At 36.0% G+C, this 24,263-nt stretch overlaps 1 protein-coding gene across 2 annotated transcripts in view; it reads left to right on the top strand.

Moving 5' to 3' along the window:
* LOC108973001 (kinesin-like protein KIF12) overlaps positions 1–24,263 on the top strand; it is a 63,583-nt gene that overhangs the window by 24,407 nt on the left and 14,913 nt on the right. For both annotated transcript variants that reach the window (XM_018939983.1, XM_018939985.1), the window contains exon 5: positions 14,704–14,845. In XM_018939983.1, coding sequence (XP_018795528.1) covers positions 14,704–14,845 — 142 coding nt within the window. The remainder of the gene's footprint in view (positions 1–14,703; positions 14,846–24,263) is intronic.

Below are 24,263 nucleotides of genomic sequence, written 5' to 3'. Positions count from 1 at the left end.
CTCTTTCACTAACTTCAGAGGACATTTTTTTGTGCATTTTCCGTCTTTCATGCAGGGGCACTGTGGATTTTCGGGTCCGCATGGACCGTGAAACATATTCTTTACAATAATGTCATGGAGAGTCTTGTCAATGTTAGAATCCGGTATTTCAGCGCTGATTATGTTATCTATTTGATCGGGTTGTAACTTATCTTTTAACCACAATAATATATGGACATGTGGCAGTCCACGTTTCTGCCATTACAACCATTAGTTTTTTAACTTTTAGTCTAAAAACTCTTGCGACTACATCATGTCTATTTATTGTGCTTTGTCCCGGAATCAACTCATTGACTATTTCGGGCCAGGCTGGGTTGCAAGTAAAGGTGACGAATAAGTCAGGGCGACCATGTGTACGCACATAAACAAACTGAGGAGTATATTCGTGTGAGGACCGCGGGCTATTTACAAATGAAGGCGATAAAATGACCACGCGACCTAAGTTATTTGGGCTTAAATTAGCGTCATTTGCCACAGCGTCGTGAAGATGGTTGTAATTCTCTGCTCTTAGTTTAGTTTGCTTTAATGATATGTACCGTAATCTCTCGCTTTCAACGTACATGTCAACGTCAAAACTGATTAGCTAGTTGCTTGAACCTTTGTAAATGTTGTAGGCGTAAAAATCCATGCATGAAACCTTTTTGTTATGCGTGGGAAGACCTGTCACAGGATTAATTTGAGGAACTTGAAAGTTGTATCCCTTTTTAACCTTTCTATCAGAACAGCACATACTTGGAGTTTCTTCTTTCCATTTCAGTGCTTCACAATATCTGCATTTTTTATCCATTCTCTCAATGTAACCAATCGGTGATTAACATAGTCGATCAAAGGGTCATACTCAAAAGCGGCACAATTAAATGCCTCCCACGTATCTATTGAAAACGTACGTCCTCTTTCTGCCTGCCGTTCAGCATTTAAAAGACATCGACTTTGTGAATCTTCGCCAGTCTCTGCCTCAATCAATTGCGCGTGATGTTTGGCATCTAAAAATCGACGTGTCTCAGAAGCTCTTTGAGATGCGTGGCGTTCAGCATCCAGGGTCTGACGGGCCTGAGTCTGCGTATACGTCTCAGAGGCTCTTTGAGATGCGTGGCGTTGAGTCTATGTAAAACTCTCGACATCCCTTTGAGATGTGTGGCGTTCAGCATCCGAGGCCCGACGGACGTGACTCTTCTCTAAGGTCTCAGAAGCTCTTTGAGGCGTATGACGCTGAGAATCTAACCTCTGACAATTTTTTATCAAAACTTCGATAAAGCAAACCCTTTTACTTAAAACCTAAATATCTAAATCAATCAATAACGTATTGAACCTAAACAACTATGCACCTGACAAACCTTTTATACCTAAAACCACATCCTGATGTGAGCTAAATAACACTTAACCTACACATGAATTGAGAATGAACAAATGAAAGCGACTACAAAAATATAGAGTAATACGTATCTGAGTAAACCTGGAGATATGAATGATTGGTTAAGCAAATACCTACATCTAACAGCAACCTTAACTACCTAATAATAAAAATGTAACTAAGTACTATCTATCTCCTAACTAAATTTCATCAAAATCCGTTCAGCTGTTTAGATGTGAAAGAGCAAAAGTCCCAACAAAACCGACTAAAAATCACAACTCAATTTAGTTATCTGCCTACTGCTTACCCCCTAAGAACGATGGCGTGATTATTTATAGCCTATGACCATTTCTAGGTTATCATCTATCACCATACCAAATTTCATCAAAATCTGTAGCCGTTTAGGCGCGAAAAAGTAACAGACARACAGAGTTACTTTCGCATTTATAATATTTATATGGATTGTTACAAGAATAGTTCTCTCATTTTAAACACTTTACTGAAAGCAGTGACAAATAGTTTAAAATTTTGATTTAAAAAATATTCATTGGGCTGAACGTACATTTAACTTCTGCATTTTAGTTGGTAGTGCTAAGAGCTGAATGGCAAAATTTGTTGAATTTTCAAAAGAATTCCGACCAACTTAGATTTTATTAACACAATTTCAGTTCAGAATTATGAAGTAGAGTCAGGATAATGTCATTGAAGTAACAACATTTCTCCAGCTACAGCAAATATGCACCGGAAGCTCATACGCTTCCACAAAGATGGTTTTTACCTTATTAAACATTATTAATACAGGAACTCCCTTTTTTTAAGAGATATTTATAGTACTGCCATGTATACACACATATGGACACACAAATGGCACAAAATTTGATTTCGTTTATACGCTTAAATTTGTATACCCTTGAAACCAGTTGCTACAAAATATTATAGTTTTGTTCCCCTAACGGTTGTACATATCACCTAAAGCTAATCGAGATAGATATATGGTTATATAAATATTTTTTTTTTTATTTTTTTTTATTAAAGCTTACATAATAAACAAATTAATAAGATACATATTAATATATAAATATAAATGATCAGGGTGATGAGGAAAGTTGAAATGTGGTTGACTGTCTGTCCGTCCGTCCGTCCGCCCATGCAAGCTGTAAATTAAGTAAAAATTAAGATATCTCGACGAAATTTGGTACATGGGGGACCCATTGGTACAAAAAAATAACGGGTTTGTAGATGGGCGTAATCGGACTACTGCCACGCCCACAATTCGCCATTAACTGAAAGCATATAAAGTGCCATAACTAAGCCCTAAATTAAGATACAAAACTCTAATTTGGCACATTGGGTCGCAGTAGCAAGGCACCTAGGGCACCTATTGGAAAAAAATTTTGAGAAAGTGAAATGAATGTAAAAAATTTGCATTATGTAGTAAATGTCACAGATTATTTTGCAGAATTAGCAGTGGTAGAAATATTGGAAAGAGATCTGGAAAATATGCGATTATAAAAAAATCACGCGTAATTTGGCAAATGTATGAAAAATTACAAAAATCAACGCAATTAAGTCATGTATGGCGAATCCTGGTCAATGGCAGCATTCGGAAGCCAATGCCACGCAAAACGGTTGACAGTATGGATGTTGCTATAGTCAGAATGGTCAAAAGTTTAAATCATCGCGGCAGGTAGTAGTCGATATTAGTCAATCATTGGGCTTAAAAATATCTTGCAGACTTGTTAAGAGAGGGTTAAATCAGGATATAGCTTTGACTTTGTTACAAAAAAAATACCCGGAAATTGTAAATGAAACACAAAATATTTAATTATTCATCAACATTTATTTTGTCGCTTTCAAAGTAATTCCCTCTGGATATAATTTATGCCCACTATTTTTCGGAACACTTTTCATAAGCACTTTTTGGGATGGCATACAGCTGTTTCAGCGTATTTAGTTTTATCTCGTCGATAGACTGAAAGCGACTTCCACGGAGAAGTTATTTCAGAAAAAATACACGGAGCCAAATTTGGTGTATACAGTGGTTGATCGATGGTATTCAGTACATTTTTGGCTTTAAATTCGGTTACAATGTAGAGCTATCTTGCCATCTCTTTTCTAACACCATAACTTTCACTTTTTGAATATTTTTAACGATCTCCCGGCTCTTTTAGTGAGGTGTACCGATTTATGCAGCTGCCATGGATAAAGATCCATGGATGCCCAACTTATTTCAGTATGAGAGCACCTCAAAATTAGTGTTATTATAACATTTTCCATTATAGCCAGATCAGAAATAAATAATAATTTTTCGGCATTTAAATTAAAACACCAAACTTTATTACGATTAAAAATTATTATATAGAGGTCGTTTAATATATGGAGAAACAATTTAAATATATTTATGTAGGAATTCTCACCTGGTCAGCTCCTTTTCCAGTAATAAAACCAGTGTTAGGTTTTATAAAATTATTTATTTAGAATTAAGTAGTAAAAATAGTTTAAAAGTAACTTCTTTACAATCTTAAGGTTTTAGGTCTTCTTTTCACTGCGGTATAACTCGTATTCCTCGTTCGTCTTTTCTTCCAAAAATGTCCGAGCCGTCGTTTTTCGTTTTTCGTGTTTCGTTAAGTCATTGTTTTCTCGTCAAGTTTAAAGTGAGTGTCTTCGTCAGTTGTTCGTTACCCTACAACTAGCACTACATCAGGACACTACGGCCGTCCTGATCTCATTCGCCTCCGAATGAGTTGGTCCATCGTTTCACATATTCTTACACTGTAGATGTCTTTCCCATCTCTTCATGGTCTCCTACTTTTTCGACCTCATACCGCCCATGGTTGAATTTCTTCACAACTCTATATGGACCCAAGAATTTCGGTTTCAATTTTAGTCCACTCCCGAATTGCGTTCTTTTAATCGCCACTAGATCGTTCGGTCATAACCCATTCATTTCTACGCCGCAGATTGTACGACCTGCGATTCTGCTGCTGAATTTGCGAAATATTTTCCATAGCTTGCTTCCTTACTAATTCGCGATCTTCGTTCAACTCATCTACTGCTTCAACATCTAAGAGTTCTTGTAGCTCTGGCATATTGGCCATACGCATGTCAAGTCCAGTTAATATCTTGAATGGTGACTGCTTTGTACTTCGCGGAGGTGTGTTGTTAATAAACTGTTGCACGCGATCTATGTGTTGATACCAATTTGTAGGTGTATCTGTGTACAACTTTGATAACATGGGAACCACTACCTTGTGCATCCTTTCTACTTGCCCATTTCCCCGCGGCACTCCTGTGGTTATAAGCAAATGCTGAATTTTCTTTCAAATTCGAGGTAAACGCAGTCCCCCTATCAGAAATGATGCGCTTTGAGTTACTTGCCGGTCGTAGTCAATATGGTAGGTTTCTAAAGGTTCGTCTTCTTTATTTATCGTATTTAGAAATCCCTCTTTTTTCCCACTCTTGGATTCGTTAACGATACATTCGATGCAACTTCGTACTATCTTGCATACTTTAGCTTGGCTTGAGGAATAAAAAACGTCTTTTCTAAAATATCCTGGGTTTTTCTTATCGAAAAATGTCCCTATCTGTGCGCCATTCTAATGATTTCATCCTCCATAAGAACTGGTACTACTATTAACTCCTTCTCAGAATTCTTAAAAACGATGCCATATTTAACATAAAAGTCTTTGAGTTGTGCCTTCTTGAGTTGATACTTTAATGAGTCTTCTAACATCAAACAATACACCCTACTCAGCGCGTCAACGTGTGGCATTCTAGTCCCTGCCCGGTGCTCGATTTCGTAATTGAAATCTTGGAGAAACAACGCCCATCTCGCGATTTTTGGGGGTATATCGCTTCTCCTAAGGGTCATTGTGAACGCGTTGCAGTCAGTAACGATCTTAAATTTTATTCCTAATAAGTATATCCTCCATTTTTTTAGGGCCTCGATGATAGCTAAAACCTCTAGCTCGTACGCTTTGTAATTTTCCTCCACCGGCTTTGTTTTCCGGCTCATATATTGCACCGGATGCAGTTGTTGGTCAGAGTCCGTTGTGGTTTAACGTGTGTTCCTGCCTGCGAAGGCCTAACCCCACGGTGCTTTCTATTGCTAGAAGCACATAGATCAAAATAATGCGTTGATCAGCGCCCCAAAGCATAAGTGCATGCACCTGCACCATACTCTAGAGAACCAAACCATGAGTGCCGCCACATACACTTATACTTCGGTTCCAATTGGTTTGGGTGGACAAGCACACCCTACCCACCTTGGTCGGGTACGAGGCCCATCGAAAACCTCTGCCGTACTCTGGGTCCGGCACCCGGCCGCATTTTTAAAAACATCCTTTTTACTTTTATTTTTAAAAACAACTTCCTCTTCTGTTAAAATAATATCAACATCCTTCAGAATAGCCGTTCCTATCATCCCTGCGAATTGAATATCATTTTCTTCGACTACATGAAAGGTCACATTTAGCAATAGTTTATCAACCTGCATCAAAGTTTCAAAGCTRCCTATGGTCTCAATGACATTAGCACAAGCACTATAAAGATTCCTTCGGTCATTAGTCAACTTATTTCCGGCCCCACTTAATAATAACGTATCGTATCGAATCAAATTTAGTGAACATCCTGAATCAATAAGTGCYTCAAATCTAAAATCGTTAATCATGACCGTCTTAAAATGTAACTCATCTCGAACGCTATTTATAAATGGTTGAAAAATATCGTCACTCAACATGTTGACCGTGCTCGGTTCTTTCTTTGGCTCATTCGTTTTTTTACCTTTACTCTTGCATTCGAAAGAGCGATGACCCAATTCGTTGCACTTAAAGCATTTGAACTGCTTCTGTGGACATTGCGCAGCTATATGCGTTTTATCTCCACACTTAAAACACCTTCTAACCGATTCCTCTTTTGGCTTTACCATTGATAAGTTACTCTCTTTCCTAGATTCATTTGTGCCTACTTTACCTACCCCTGCATTAGATTTTCATATCCTTTCATACACTTTTATCTGCTCTTTTATATCGTTTATATGTATTCTTTGCTTGATACAATAAAGACTTATTAAATCGTGAATCCGGAATCTTCTCAATAAAATAATCAATGACACTTGCCTCGTCTAGATTAATTTGTTTGCCTAGTGTGTAACAGTAAATGAACTAACACAATCACCTAAATCTTTAAGAGTAAATAGCTGTTGCCGCACAAAGGACTGGGAATACTGTGGAATGTTGCATTCTTGAACGTCATCGTATACCGACCGACTCAACTCATCATCGCTTGGCTCATTTCGCGACAGGCCATTTCTCCTGAAGTTCTCGTTTTTGTCCAGTAGTCGAAATATCAATTTCTCTCAACTGTCAAAGTCATTAAAGTGTTTAAGTCCATCCTACCACCTAATATTTAGACCTTGTTGTAACAAGTATAAAAATACAGATGCTTATAAACTAAAAAAAAAAGTTTATCAAAAGTTGCTTAGAATATGTGCATGCGTATACATAAATACGTATATACATAGCTTAAAATACTGCTGGCGATCACTTATATTACTCGTAGTTTGAATTTAATAAATKAAGTGTTTATTATTTTCTATATTTCTGTCTTTTTACTGCATTRTCTATAGCATAGATATTATTCTCACTGTTTACGTTCTTTAATTGCTTCTTTTCTTTCAGTTTGACTGAATCTAATAAGAACTTATTTCTATTTCCACGAAAAGTTAGTTTGCCACTTCTTACTCTTCTCTTCCTTTCGACTTTAATATCAACCTTCTTTAATAATGCACGACGATGACAATGACGATTTTCTTGCAAGTGTAGTAGGCCATATATGCTTTTTTTTCCTTTCTCTATATTTTTTTTCCAGGACAGTTTGGTGTCATACTCTACCTCCACGTATTTAGTTGTGGAAGAGAGTGTTGTACCATTTAGTACGGGAAGTTGAAACTGGGGAATTTTGGTTTTGCTTGTGAGCATCAGTAGCATCAGTTCTGTTTTATTACGGTTAACACCTAATCCATTGTTGTTAGCCAATAGGTTTACCAGCGTAGTGTTATTTTTATAATTTGTTTGTCTGATTACCAACAACACTATCTATATCGTGTACATATGCTTTTGCTTTCACCTCATCCACAGTATGTTGGAGTAGTATTTCGTATTTCGACTCACATAACTTGTTTGTGTTGCAGCGCCGTTTGATGCTATAATCTTCTTATCCTTAAGCTTCGATTGTATCCATCTACACACCGTGTCGTCTACACCGCCATGTGTTAGAGAATTAATGATCGTGCTTACTTCTATATTATTAAATTCTCCCTTTTATATCAGGAAATGCAACCATGGTGTATGGTTTGTGATATAGTAATTTTTCAATTACACTTATCACATTGTGAAGGGCAGTTTCGGTTGATCGGCCCTTTATGTATGCAAGTTGGGATGGCGGATACGTGGTATTCTTATATGTAAGCCCATTAGCCTTTCAGTATCTTCAGCATAAAGGATATGAGGCTTATAGGACTAAGCTCCTTAACATTATCGTGTGTTCTTCTGCCTAGTTCTGGTAGGAACACCACTTTAATTCTTTTCCAACTTTTTGTGATATAATACAGTTGAATGATCGCTTTGTATATATTTTCAAGCCTTTGAGCTATTGGTTCTTCCAGCTTCTGGTTCTGGTTGAACCCTCCTTATAGGGGTTTGCTGACTCCCATCGAAATGCGTTTTGATAAGTACCTCCAGAGATGATCAGAGTAACGAGAAAAGTTGAAATCCAGCTGAATGTCTGTCTGTCTTGATATAACTTGAGTAAAAATATCTCGACGAAACTTATGTGCGTTCTTTTGTACAAAAAAAGAGTTCGTAAATGGGCGTAATCGCACTAAATTAAGATATAAAATTTAACACAGGGGATCGCAGTAGACAGGGGTACCTGTTGGCAAAAAAGTTTGAGAAAGTAGGCGTAGCCACGCCCTCTAATAAGTTTATTGTATATATCTCCTAAATCACTAAATCTACAACAACCAAATTCGCATAGCACGAATACAACAAGAACTCCTACCGATAGTGTGAAAATATATGACATGGGATGAAATGAGAACAGTGAATCTTTGCGTCAAAAATATAAAAATAAATTTGAGCGAAAACTTGACTTACCCCCATATAACTAATAATAGGATTTTCGAACAACCGACTAATTTTACTCTATATGATTAGTTTTTTAGTAAGTGACATATTAATCGTATGTGGTATAGGAAAAAAATATAAAATCTGGTCGATACTACCCCATGGAGGTTGGGGTACTACATATAATGGTTTTCGTTTTTCTGTCAGTATAGAGTTATGAAAAGTATATGTAATATTGCTTGGACTTCGATCCTCAATTTGACGTTTTACACCATAAAGTATTTCCCTGGCTTTGATTCTTATAAGTTGCATGAGTATAAAGTGTTCGGTTGCACCCGAATTTCAATATAATATTATACCCTTCAGTTTACATTTTCATTGTAAAATAATCTGATAGGATTCAAAACGCTTTTATAAAGGAACTAGGTGTGGTTGTGATTCGATAGTTGTCACTTAAAATTTATGGCCAAACGTTGCGGTGCCATGAATAGTTTAGTTTAATTTATTACATTTTTAAAGAACCACTATCTCAAATTTATTGCGAAGTATATGTAACTTGCTCGGAGAACAGAGAGAACGATAATCTATTCATGATGATTATGCATATATCCTTAAAATTTCTTTAAAAAATCGAATTTTTCTTTATTGCGCAAATCGAAGGCTTAAATTGTCTAGAATATGTTGGTAAAATATCCGTGAATTAGTTCCGTCGCAACACGACTTTGAGCGGACCTATGTCCTGAGCATTGACGGACGCTTTGAAACTTTGACACGCGTTTCCTCGAAACAAGATTTGCGGGTATTCTTGTTGTTGAACCATTTAACCAATTATCTTCGCGTTTCTCCCGGCGCTGTAACCTACAAAGTTGCAATATTTTGATCATGAACGATTTTTTACCACAGGTCAAAGTGGAAAAATCATGTGAAAAAAAGATATTTTATCTTCAAGTGGCCGCCTTTTCCTTTATATAACGAATTTTTTCATGTTTTTTAGGATGGGGCGCCTCTACGGAATGTTATCATTAAAATTCGTTTGATTTTCTGCTTGCCGACAACGAATGGCGACCTGTATCGTGTCCGCAGATATTGCATTATAGCGCACAAGTCAGTTTACTTTTTGAAAAAAAAATATCATATATTAGGTACTTTTTGCATAATTATAAAAGAGGACTCCCTTAAGAGGTCAGTAGGGTAATCTTTTTGGAATAATTTTTTTTTTTTACATTTTCTGTTCTCTTATACCCTTAGAATTAATGTAGAAACGCACTTTACCATTCGAAGGTTTCGTAAAAGGCGTTTTTCTCAAAGCACACTTTTTTAAACTGGCGGACATCATTCCGGTCGAAGTACTCAACCAACCTTTTTAATGTTCACATTTTATTTACAATGTTATGATAGAATTTATGTAAAAAACATGGGGAAAAATTAAAAAAACAAAAACGTTAACTACTTTTTATTAACAACATTTTTTTAAGATTCTAGTAACGACGATAACCATCACGTACTTTTTAAGTTGTGTTTCAGATGATCCAAGCATGAGAAATCGTGTCCGCCAGTGAAAAAACGCATCTCATCCACACAGCTATTTCTCCGACAAATGTCTTCAAAAAATTCCAAAAAAGATTTCTTTATACACTCCATGATATGTGAAAAAAGTTCTTTTGTAAAATAAAAATTTCTATGTAAAAAAAAATGTCAAAAAACAGGTCAGATTACCCTACTCACCCCTGAAAACTATCTCTTTAGTTTTAGGTTCTACAAAAAACCAACAATAAATATAAATGTTACTGATTCATTACAAATAAATGGTGAGTTGAGTAATTACATTTTAACAATTTAAAAGAACGCATAACAATTAACTATATAAACATATATATGTTTATGTATTTATACTTATGTATATATGCAAATCTTCATGGTTGCGTTTTCACTTTTTAATTTCCCGAATATTTCTTCATAGTGCTCCTTGACCCACAACCGTTCAATTTGCTTATCGAAGTGACAAGGCGCGTATCCGCCAAAGTAAACACTGAATTTTAAATGTCATACAAAATAAGTCAAATGGACAATGGTTTTACTGCACTCCTTGCTACCGTAAATGCAGCACCACTGTTTCTCGCAAATTGTCAGTGTAAATAAGGGATGACGGGCGGGTCAGTGACTGCACAAATTGTGTTGCCTTCAATGCATTTATTCGTTAAATCTGCACAAACATATGCACGAAAGCTTGTGTGCAAAAATAACACTGGTTTACAGCAAAATTGTTCCATGAACGCTACTATTCAATTTGTATGTGGAATCGCTCGCTGATTTCGAAAGTCGAATAAATTTTTTTTATGGATACGTTTTTGAGATATTTGCAATTTACCGTAATTCGACCATTGGATTGGAAAAGGTGTCTCATTTAGTCATGTATATCTCAATCACCAGTTGAGCAATCTTACTGCAAATTATAGAAAATAAAAGTGAATGAAATTTCCTAAAAATCTTGCCTACTCCATTTTTCCATAGGCCTTATAATTTCTGAGAAATTGATTAATCACTTCGTGTTTTTAAATTTTTTTATGAAAAAATTAAAAAAAATATATACTTTGGCAAGGAAAAAATTTTAAAACAAAATATATTTTTAAAATTTCTTTTTATTTTATATGAAGTCCTGTTTCTTTATAAAAAACTAAGCTGCCAGCGAACAAAATCCATGGATAAATAAGAAAGTTGTACATGATCAAATAAATATATCCAAGTCGCGCAAAGTCAATGTATACGTACATATATGCGTATGTAGTGTGTAAAATAGGGGTGGGATATCTAGCTATGCGCTGTTTCTGTTAAGTAAAAAGTCAATTTTCATGTCGTTTTTAGTTTTTATAAACTCATTTAATATATATTAAAACAATTTGTTATTTTTGTCTTAAGTTGATGTTCTTACATTATAGTCGAAATGATTATGTGTTTTGTTTTGTCGTTTATTTAGTTTAGTCACCCATCATACCGACGTCCCAGAAACCTTGGTATCGATTCTCAATTAATTTCATTTGCTGGTGAAACCTTTCGCCATGCTCGTCACTTTCGTCTCCGAGATTTGCCGGAAAAAAACTTAAATGGGGATGCAGAAAATGAATTTTTAAAGACATATTTATGCCTGGAGAAAAAAGAAAATGTAAATAAGTAAATTATAAAATTTTATGTAATTCAATTAAATAAGTTTTGAAGAATCACCCATTTCTGCATAATTTTCGCTCACTTTTATACCGAGAAAAGAAGAAACGACCATTTCGAAGGAATCCCACGCTGCTGCCTCAACTGGTGACAATAGTCCTTTGAATTGGTCATTATTTATCAACTTTTTTATTTGGGGTCCAACAAATATACCTTCTTTTATCCTGGGGTGGGAAATATTTGGGAAAAAATTTTGCAAATAATTGAATGCTTTGCCTTCTTTGTCCAACGCCTTAACAAAATTTTTAATGAGGCCGAGCTTGATGTGCAATGACGGAAGAATGATTGTTTCCTTCTTTACACGTGGGACGTATTTGATGTTATCCACACCAATTGTAAATTCAACTCTTTCCGGCCAATCCTTAATGCAATAATGGTCTTTACGAGCTCGGCTATCCCATTTGCAGAGAAAGCAGCAGTGTTTTGTGTAGCCACTTTGTAGACCGCATAACATTCCAACGACTTTAAGATCGGCACATATTTTCCAATAATGCTCTTCATATTTGATGAATTTTAACAATTTCTCCATTACCTCGTATGTTTCCTTCGTGTTTACTGCATGCGCGATCGGGATCGAGAGCTTTTTGTTGCCATTATGCAGTAATACGGCCTTCAAGCTCAGTTTATTGCTGTCTATGAACAATCGCCACTCCTCGGTATCATATGGTTGACCAAACTCTTTGAATAATCCTGGAATGTCTTTCCAATAGCATATATTATCTTCCTTCGTATAGTGTTTGGTAAATGGTTCGTGACGATTTCCATAATATGTCACCTTAACACGGGGTGACACGAATTGAAATCTCTAATCCAATCGTTTAGTTGCGCTTGTGATAGAACGTTTCTCTCGTTTTCCATTAAAAATTCATTATAACTTGATTTCCCATATTCAGATGACCTTTCAGATACTGCTGTTGACAACGAAACTGGATACGCAACTTCAGCTGAATGTGGAACCGGCAATGAAACGGTAGGTACGTTAGCGTAAATCACTTTACTTGATTTCCCAAAGCCAAGTACTTTTGTCATACAAATATAACAATCTTCTGAGTGACATGTAGGTTCTCGCCATATCATTTGTACATTAAATTTCATGTATCGCCTGAAAAAGAAAAAAATTAAAAATTACTTCTAAATAAAAAGAAGCATAGTTTCATAATTTTAATACGTACTTTGATCCTGATTCCCATTGAACCAATATTATTCGACACAAGGAACACAAAATATTCGGAGTCCATGGTTTAGCAATATTTTTAGGCTCAATACCAAAATATTTTTAATATATAGATTGGATCGAATCTCTAAACTGCCTCCGATGCCGTACAAGAGTATATTCACCGCATATATAACAGAACATATCCGGATCGTTGGTAGACTCAAATTCTCGCGTACGTTTACTCATTTTATTTTTAAAATTAACTCACGGTTTCTTATATTGTAATTATAAACTGGAACCGGAGAGTCTTACAGATATTATGAACTTTCAAGGGGCATTTATCCTTATATATAGCTTGATCGCGAGAAAATAAAAAAAGGCAAAACCTACCTAAACAAAAAGTTCCTTCATATTAACGAGGCGGGAAAAGAAAATACTACCTGCTGTTGATGTTGGCCTTAAAAAAATTAATGAATTTACCAAGATATGTGTCTTTGCATAACAACATGCATACCTACATATGTTTGAATTAAATTTATTTGCATTAGGAATTTTCCGCAACTAAGTACCCTTCGAAAATCTGCCTGTATACCTACACACATGTTAAGCAAATTAATATGACTACAGGGGTTTCGAACCTGACACCTCTTGCTTTCGATGCAAACTACCTACTACAACAGTATTTGGGTATTACTGTTCTAAAAGTATTATTTGATTTTTTTTTTAACGAATAGCGTTATTAGTTTTTTCTAATGATATTCGAAAACAACCCCACCCCTACTTTACACACTACATACGCATATACCTATACATTTACTTTGCGCGATTTGGATATATTTATTTGATCATGTACAACTTTCCTATTTATCCATGGATTTTGTTGGCTGGTAGCTTAGTTTTTTATAAAGAAACAGGACTTCATATAAAATAAAACGAAAATTTGAAAAATATATTTTGTTTTAAAATTTTTTCCTTGCCAAAGTTTATTTTTTTTTTAATTTTTTCATAAAAAAATTTAAAAACAACAAGTGATTAATCAATTTCTCAGAAATTATAAGGCCTATGGAAAAATGGAGTAGGCAAGATTTTTAKGAAATTTCATTCACTTTTATTTTCTATAATTTGCAGTAAGATTGCTCAACTGGTGATTGAGATATACATGACTAAATGAGACACTTTTTCCAATCCAATGGTCGAATAACGGTAAATTGCAAATATCTCAAAAACGTATCCAAAAAAAAAAATTGACTCGATTTTCGAAATCAGCGAGCCATTTCACATACAAATTGGATAGTGGCATCCGTGGAACAAAAAACAAATTCAAATTTGTGATCCAGTGTAATTATTTAGCTTCTACACAAGTAGTGGTAGTGGTAGTCTTTGACAATCTATAATGAAAAGTATTTTTTTCGTTCTACACTTTGTTGAAATAATTATATGGCCACTTTGCTTCCCCCATATAATGCAGTGAATATTCTTATTTTTACAATAAATATACCCTATATATATTTTCATAGAGTCGTGATTCTTCAATGGTTTAAGCATCCAGTTCCTTTTCACATACCTTTCTCCCTTATAAATTGCAAAAGTGGCTTATCTAATGTTTGGTTGCACCCGAACCGAAGTTACCTTTTATGATTTTTAAAGGTAGGATAGAGTATTATGCTAAGAACGTGACAGTGATATTTGGAAATAAGGGTTTAAAAGTGTAAGTTGAGAGAACTGCTATATTGAGCGGGATCTTTAAAATGACCTTAATTTAAAATGTATATATTTTTACTAACAAGGATGAATAAAGATTTTAACATTTTTAGGTGATTGATTTATTGAATCCAGGATCAGCGAGAAAACCACTGGCAGTTCGTTGGTCAAAAAAATCACGAGGATTCTTTGTAGAGAACCTTTTCACTGTTGATTGCGAAGAATTAGATGACCTGTTAGCAGTTCTGGAAGAAGGTATGTAAAATAATAAACGCGAGCGTAATGTACTCACTTTATAGATTTAACAAAAGTCTTTTCTAGCAAGCACGTTGTATGTTTACTTTTGCACCCCCTATTAAACAATATTCTAAAATAAAATGAATTTAGAAATCGAGTAAATCAAAATAAAATTCCATATCAAAAGGCAGCACCTGCATTTGATAGTTTCTGTCTAGCCCTGGTTATTTCTTAGTGAACTGTAGATCTAGTAGTTAAGAAATAATATATCACGACAAAATATATGGTACTCGAAAGTCTTTTCGTCTTTCTAATCAATCTTCAACTTATTTTTTTATGTATATAAAAGTAAATAAATAAACAAATATATACCATTTTAATAACCCACTGTAAAACTTTCATCAGTGTAAATCGAAATTTCGAAATGTCCACAACGAAACCGAGCGATCCATTGTTGTGCTACACGGACTGATACGTTATCGTCTCCGATGTTCTGTTTTGACAGTTCTGAGTACAACGTACCCTAAATACTTAAAGACAACGAAAAAATGAGAATATTGCAGCTAAACTTAAATTTCTGCTCAGCAGCACACGCTCTGCTACAACGAACTATAATAGAAAGCAATATTGATGTCGTCTTACTGAGTGAGCAATAATCCCTAACGTTCGGAAAGTACTTATAACACAGATATAAGAGGCAAAGCTGCAATGTGATCCTGCAACGGACAATCATTCACGTCTTGAGAAGCAAACACTGGTTTAACATGGGCGCAAATAAAAGAAGTATATCTCGTAAGCTGTTATGCTTGACCCAGCGCGTCCACTAGAGAATTTGAAGACTTCCTTCTAGAATTAACTTTGGAAAGCAGATGTAAAGCGCCGATAATAATAGCAGGCGACTTTAATGCATGGTCTACTGCCTGGGGTAGCAGAAATTAAAACCTACATGGCAAATAACGCACTTAGCAGACAGATTAAGTGGGAAGTGTCAAGCATGTTTACAAACAGTGACCGCATGGCAATCATTGCAGAATTTTCGTTCTCTCGGGCCCAAAAACTCTCACGCATTAACACTAAACATTAAAGAAGCAGGAAGCAAACAGATTTTGAAACTGACATTTTGAGAGAATCTGGAGTGCAGCAATAGCACCAGGCGAAGGCGGCGTCCATTTAATAACCGCATTGCGAAAGGAACTTTTGGCAGCATGCGACGCTTCAATGCGAAGGACAAAATGTCACAATGACCTGTATACTGGTGGAATAAAGAAATTGCCACACTGAGAAAGCTCTGTCACTCAGCCCGACGTCCCCTACAATGCAATCAATGTGGAGAAAACGAAAACCGTCTCAAAGAAGCTTTTAAAAGCTTTTTAAAGTCAGACCCCTGGGGGACTGCTTATAAAATCTGTATGCCGAAATTCCAAAATAAGCGGCAGCAACCCAAAGGCGCTCCGTTTATGAAGAAAGTCGTAGAGGCATTATTTCCGACGCACGCCCTGATTACCAGCGCTGAGCGACGAAACGAAGCTGCTAAATCACCCCCACTGATTACAGAAGAAGAACTAGTGCCTGGTATCGATTGCATTCCAAACAGAGATCAAAAAGTAGCCATAATTTCAAAAACCATTCTTTTTGCAAAAATGTACAATACATGCATAAAAGAAGGGATGTTCCCCGATCCCTGGAAAGTCCAGCACCTGATTTTAGTCCCAAAACAAAAAAAAACACCAGATGAACCTTCTTCGTATCGAGCTCTGCGTATTCTCGACACAATGGGCAAAGTGTATGAAAGCATAATAAGAAACCGGTTGGAGTTTGCAATCCAGGAAGCCGGCAGACTATCAGAAAGACAATACGGCTTCAGAAAACAGAGGCCCACTATCGATGCACGGAAAGAAGTTCTCGACACTGCAAAAAGTGCAGTAAGTGGCAAAAGGTGGAAAGTTGGTACAAAATAATATTGTGCACTGATCACCTTGGATGTGAAGAATGCATTCAACTCTGCTAAATGGACAAACATATTCGAAGCCTTAAATGAAATACGCGCTCCTCAGTACTCATAAATATCGTTATTTTGAAAATAGAAGGCTGATCTATGATACCACCGAAGGCATCAAGAGCTACCATAATTCAAATTGCCCTCTCTTATGGAATATCGTGTATGATGGAGTGCTAAGAAATGCACAAACGTTAAGCTAATCGCATACGCGGACGACCTTATAACGGTAGCAGTAGCTAACAAAATAAATGTAATGAATGCATAAATGGTCTGCGCCAATAGTTTTCTTCCATGAGTTTGGAACTGGCTGAGCACAAAACAGAGGTGTTGCTCATAAGCACCAGGAAAATTGAGGAAAAAAAACTCTCACTATAGGAGAGTGCGTGATTACTTCACAACCTCAGTTGAAGTATTTAGGGGTAATATTGGACACCAACCGGAAATATAATAGCAAATAAAATTTATAATGCTTTATCAGGAGTAATGGCAAATAGAGACTGTGTGCGTTCCAGCCGCCGACTTTTAATCGCAAAAGCGATAAGCTCAGTTATATTACATGCAGCTCCAATATGGATACAGGCACTAAACATAAAAGCGTATACCAAACCAATAAATGTGGTGCATAGACTCATAGCAATAAGAGTAACAAGTGCTTTCCGAACTATTTCCAGCGAAGCAGCTGAAATACAAGCTAGTATGCCGCCCATAGACATCCAGGGTGACGAGCTAACGAGATTATATGAGCTATCAGCGCCAATTACAGAAATTCAAAAGAGAGAAGAGAGAAAGAAGAGCGTAACTATATAGCAACAACGGTGGCAAAACTCAACTAAAGGACGGTGGACCAATAGACTTATACCTGATATCCATGCGTGGATAAGTAGAAAACATGGGGACCTGGATTTCCACCTGACCCAAAAAATAAGCGGTCATGGGTGCTTTAGAGGCTATCCATACAAATTCCAAAATTACTTCAGTTTGACTGCACTTATGTGTAATCTTAGGAGGCTGTTCTCGAAGCGACAATTTCCATCACGACAGTACTAAGACAGCTATAGCAGAATAGGCGTCAGTCCGTCCGTGCTAAAGAGGAACCGTAAAGTGTCTTGTCACTCCCAAGAAATAATACCATATCTCGTTGTTCCGTGGGATAGACTTAAGTTGGGAGTTGTGCAGCACTGAAAATATTGACTGCATCGACAGCTATTGGCAAAATACGAAAATACTTTTTCGACTACCCAATATTTAAAGATAATGTACCATATGTAGATAATAAATATCAAAGGTTTATTTCATACTCAAAATTGGACAGAGTGTCTGCAAACACAAAAAATTCGCCACCTCTGTAATGTGTGTCTTATATATGGAAAAGCCTGAACTCTACTACTTAAAGCCAATCGAGAGAGATATAGAGTTATTAAATCAATATTGTATATCTGTCCAGGCAAGTAATAACCTCACTAAAAATGCTATTATGGTATATGGATTAAACTTGACATATGTGTTCTTTGTGACACTAAGGAAGTATTTTAAGTGTTACATACTTCCACAAAACTGTATGATTCGAATGAAAATGATATTATTGAGCATCGATTAAGCTCTGTAATACCCAAAGAGATTATATACAAAGTTAGATGGAAATACTTCACTTCATATAATGTAGTTTGTTGGGCGTATATCGGGCAATCACATGATAATAATCAACCTCTAAATCGTACCTAATATTTTTATAAGCTCTTGATTTGCACTAAATGTATTAAGTCTAATGTTGAGCAGTATCCGAACAAGGTTCTTCCTTGCTTTTTTAATTAGTTTGCTCAATTTGAAACAGCGTGCTTTCTTTGCATTAGACACTTTGCTCATACTAGGTATTAGGAGAAATGTGGATTTTATATGAATATTAACTATGTCGTAATAATTGACAAGAACACGGTTACACATTTACGATACTTTTGTGCACTTACTCATTTTCAACTGTTACATCTTACATATTTTAAAGGATTCTTTGAAAGGCGGAATAAGCAGGATTATGTACGAGTTTCACGAATAAACTTTTGAAAACCCACTGTGTTAAGCATGAAGTATATTATGGCATTGTTTCAATGCTAACACTGGTAGACAGTGGTTTTGTTGCACTGGATATGAGACTGATTTTAGATATATTTATGTTCACAATTCTCGAAACTATCAATGATTTTGTAAGAATTGCTCTCATTTTTTTTTTAGCTTTTCTTTTATAATTCTTCTTTGGACAATCTCTTTTTAAACACCAGCAGTAATCTGCCATCATGTGACAATCCCAGCGACCCTGATACCGTTCTTCCATCACTTTTAGATCCTGGTGGAACCGTTCTCCCTTCTCTTCACTATAATTCCCTAAATTATCCGGGAATTTATCTAGATGATTGCGAAGATAGTGTAACTTTATACTCATATTTACTCCTAGAGTCTGAAAATTTGTCAGCATATTTTGCACAATTGTTTCATAATTTGGTGCTTTATGATTACATAGGAAATTTCGACTACCAATACAAAACTTTCCCAAGCTTTACTTTCCGGCACAGTCATGACTTTGATAAAAACTGAGGACCATAAAATATTCCACCTTTTAACTTTTCTATACTAAGCTTAGGGAATTTTCTACAAATCTCCGTCTTTGTCTATTGTAGTGGTGGGAGTATGATTTTGTCTCTGCTTACCAATGTTCTCTGATTACATTGCCTTTACCGACATTTAAAGAATCTCTCACAGGCCAAACATCTTGATTCCAATGATGTCGCTATTTCGTGTATTCACTCTGTTCACCGAGTAAAACATTAACCATTTTCAAATCTACACAGATCGGCCACTGGTGTTCCGAGTATTTAATTGTTTCTAAAACTAATTTAAATTTTCATACTCCTCTTTGAGTTTTGTTGAATGGGCGATTGGAATAGACGAAAATTTATTACCATTGTGCAGTAAAACGCATTTCAAAATTCTTCTGTCAATGAAAAGTCACCACTCAGTAGGTTTATATTCTGTTAAACCCATGTCTAAAAGTAGTTTCGCGATCTCATTACAGTACACTAGACCTTCATCTTCACTGAAAAATTGCAATAATTCTTTTTCTCGTGTCCTGCATGTCGTAATTGTCACTGTTGGGGCCAATAAATTTTTTTCTTTCAATCTTGAGGCTAACAATTCTGATCCTTGTTTTGATAAATAGAGATTAAGTCACTGAGTTCATTTTGAGAAAATAACTTCCGCGTAGATGCCTTCCCATTCACTTCCACTTGTAGACTGTCCCAATTTCTGTGAATTTGGTAACATCATTGTTTCTGAGGGATTCGAATTACTTTTGGAACGTAAATAGGCCGAGGAAGATTTTCAATGTATAGGACATTTTGTAAATTGTAAATTTGGATATTTCCAGCTTTGATTGCGATTAAAACCGTTAGTATCAACAAAGCAAAAGTAACAATCATCGAAATAATTTGTAGGCTCCATTCAGATTAATATGTAATGAGCACTCGCATCAAGAGCACTCGCCATGCTTTAGTTAAAAAGAAAATGTCTGCCCTTTTTCTTTTGGTAGCAATTTTATTTATAACAATAAATTAATATTTTACACACAGTAACTAATTATTTAATAAAGTTATTAAACTAAATATCGGCTAGACTCCACAACGTAGATGATTTGATGGTGTCGGCGATCGAGTTTTCCCGGATCCGGATATAATCGAATTTTAAACGTATATGTGAATATTGACGTGCGATGAGTTTAGAACGAATTGTGTCGAATTGAATTAACAGTGAAGGTGTGGTGAGTTGTGTTGATGTGGTGTGGTTACATCACAGTGTATGGTACCATCGGATGTGGTGTATTAAGCTGTCTTGCTAGGGTGCTCCAGTTTTTCCCAGGTAGAGTGGGGTATACATGTGGGGAGATGCTTAGGTCATTTAAACATATTGGGCCCCATAGGCAAATTTTTTGCCTAGTATTACGTGTATGATGTTAATGTATTTCGTCGGGAATTGGTGTTTGAAATAAGTAACTTCAATATGTATGAACGGGTCATATTGAAATTCTCTTTATAGTTTGTGACTTTACGACTTGTATTATTTTTAAACTCGTTTATATATATTTTTATTGGCGGTAATTGACAATTTCTTCAATGACGGCATATTATTTGTGCTTTTATTTAAAATTTCTGTACCATCGGCTTGGTAAACTAGCTGTTTGTTAGTTGCCTTTTCTGTGTTAGCGGTTTATAAAGGATAGTAACTCCACGCCTGGCTTAGATGTGGCCAGAATGGGTACTCCTTAGCCCTAGATTGAGGACTATGATTTAGAGGGATCTTGCGAGAGAATGGCCGTAAATGGAAAACGGATTTGATTCGTAGAGAAGAGAATTATTCATAATGAATTTGAAGCTTTATGCAGCTGATTCCCTTAACCTACTCATATGATGTGCACTTGAATAGATGCGATAAGAGGGAACAGTGACTTTTGAAAGTGAATGCCCGTAACTGTAACACATTGGGAATTTGGTGATTCCTTAACGTTAATTTTGAGTTGTCTCATCTTGAATTATTTGTGCCGATTTTTCTATGTTTGGAAAATTTTTTATGTGTAATATTTAAGTGCGTATGCACTAATTTGAGAAGTGCGCCACCGTTCTAGGATTTGTTCAGAATTTTTTGCTTTTCCATTAATGGCGAAAGCCATCCTGGGGGGTCGAAAAGTTACGAACATATATTTGTGTTTTTATATGAGGTTGTCAGAGGGAATCTCATCTTGTTTTTTCTACCTTTATGTGGGATATTGGAAAATTGTGGCTCTAGTGTTGTACGACGTACCGACCATTATTTGATCGAGTAGTTGTTGCTTTAGAACAGTCCTCATAATACTGATCTTCTTTAGTTTTGTTTAATATTCGGGGAAGTTTCCCGATCTCTTGAAATTTTCTTAATTGTGAATTATGGCATTTGTTTGATTTTTTCTCAACTTGAGTTGGTGTGATTGTAACTAGTTCTGTAACTAGTCCACTTTGTGTTTGGCTGTGCTGCGTTTGAGCTTTTTGCGCCTTTGARCAACATGGTGTCTCGTGGCAATTTGCTGAATTTTGGGTTTCTGGATTTGCTTTTGCAATTAAACCCGTGRATCTTCCTTGTGAATAAGCGCTTCTTTGGGGTTATATGGGATATCTGCTATAATGAAGCATTGAATTGTGTCTTTTGTTACAATATAAGCAGTTAAATTTGATATTGCAATTATTAAGATTGTGTGAGCGGGACAAGCAGTTTGTGCAGAGTATTTTTGACCTGACAAAGTTGTTCCTTTCATTGACATTCAATTTTTTAAACTTCTCGCAAGTTTTAAGCTTATGCCCTCTTGTGCATAGTTTACACGACATATGTTTTCGTTGTTCAGATGTGAACGATTGCGTTTTGTGAAAGTTTTTGTTTAAATTGTTTTTGTAACTAACTTTGGGTCTATTTAAGCGAGGGTGTTGCAGTTGGGATCTGCTAACTTAAGGTGTGAAACCTTTTCCCAATGCTTGCTATTTATATGATAGCTGGGAAGCATATTCGTTAGTTGCGGTAAGACTATAGCTTCTGCTGGTATTCTTATATCCACTTGGGGGGAAAATAGGGTAATGGGGCAGATTTTATTAGAGTTTTGAACTACCCTTCCCCTAATTCCCGTAATTTTGTGCCCTAGACGCTATGAAAGACCATTGTGATCCTTGGTCTATTAGGGCTCTGAGCTTAAACAGTTCTCCTCGATGTTCGATGGAGACGACTGCTGTGGATAGTAGTACCCTACTTTGATTTTCGCTGTGTAGCGTTTGAGTTTTTAATACATTTGAGCAGCATGGTGCTTCTTGGCAATTTGGTGGATTTGGCACTTCGGGATTTGTTGTTGCAACTAAACCCGTGGCTCTTCTGATATTTGCGCTGTTTGGGGGTAAGCTGGAAAAATTATTTATATGAAGCATTGAATGGTGTCKTTTATGACAATAGACGCAGTTAAATYTGCTTTCGCACTCTTTGAGTGTATGCGCATGTGACAGACAGTTTGTACAAAGTCTTTTAGTTTTCACGAAATTGTTGCGGTAAATAATATTCAATTTTTTGAATCTCTCGCAAGATTTGAGCTTATGCCCTCCTGTACATAGTTCGCATGATCTAATTTTATTCTGTTCAGATGAGAACGATTGCGTTTGAAAGAAGCTTCTATTCAAATTGTTGTTGCTGTTGGCTTGGGACTTGTGGAAGCTTCGATTGAAGTCTTGCTGAATACCTTTTGGATTACTTGTAGTTATTTTTTGTCTACCCTTTGTGCTATTTCGTACTGGGTAGTAAAAAAAAATCTTTCATTGTTGCCACGCTGGGCACTTTTTCCGTGCTGAGAGCGATTGCTCCCACAATAATAAAGACTTTTCTGGTAATGCTGCTGCGCATATATTTACCAGTATAGGGTCCCAGTTGTCTGTGGGAATGTTTTCTGTCGATGAAATCGACAAACAATTGGAAACAGTGCATTAAAGTTTGATAAATTCCTCACTGGTTTCCTTTTGAATTTTTGGCAAGTTCATTAAAATTGTTATCTGCTTATCGACTAATATTCGTTCATTCTCGTATCTTGATTTTAAAGCTTCCCAAGCCATATTAAAATTGCCGTCATTTAATGCGAACTGTTTTACTATGACGCCAGCTTTACCTTTCGTTTTGTATCGGAGGTGATACAATTTTTGTGCATTAGATAACTTTGGGTGGTTTATGTAAACGGCTGTGAACATGTCCCGGAAGGACGGCCATTGTTCATAACCCTCATGAAACACTTCTGTGTCACATGCGGGTACCTTGAGGTAGATTCTTGAACTTGCCTCTTGACTTTGTAATTGTGGCATCTCTACTCGCGGAAGTGAAGTAGGTGCAATTGCTTTAATTAGTTTCAATTGATCAGTAATCATTGGTTTCGTTTCTTCAAATTGGGCTAAGCAATTTTCATACTTGGCGTAAGACAAGGATTTGAAATTTTCTGGTAGATCTGAATCATCAGATTCTACTATTGCGTCACAAGAAGCTTGGAGACGTATCCAAAAATTGTCCAGATTTTCTTTTTTGATTTCTAATGCCGATTCAGAATTATCTTGAATCGGCGATGAAAATCGAGTGCAGTATTTAATAAAACTATCACTCTCAGCAATGAAGTTACTGTATATATGCCTTTCTGTATATAATGTCTTTCCCCCTTTTTTGTTTTGTGGCACCTTGCTTTGAGCGTGTAACTTCTGCAGGTGTACATGGTCTTTTTTCGTCCGAAAGCATTTTTGGTACTTTTAGTAATTGAGAAGATTTAGATTCTTTAGAATCTGCGTTCATTTAGAAAAGTTTAATTTTATAAAATAATTTCTATCAGTGTAAACTGATTGGCTTTGAACAAAT

The sequence above is a fragment of the Bactrocera latifrons genome, unplaced genomic scaffold (assembly GCF_001853355.1).
Source record: "Bactrocera latifrons isolate USDA-ARS-PBARC rearing strain unplaced genomic scaffold, ASM185335v1 scaffold_448, whole genome shotgun sequence".
Taxonomy (NCBI): Eukaryota; Metazoa; Arthropoda; class Insecta; order Diptera; family Tephritidae; genus Bactrocera; species Bactrocera latifrons.
Note: the sequence above shows the minus strand (reverse complement) of the source record. Positions and strands in the feature narration are given on the sequence as shown.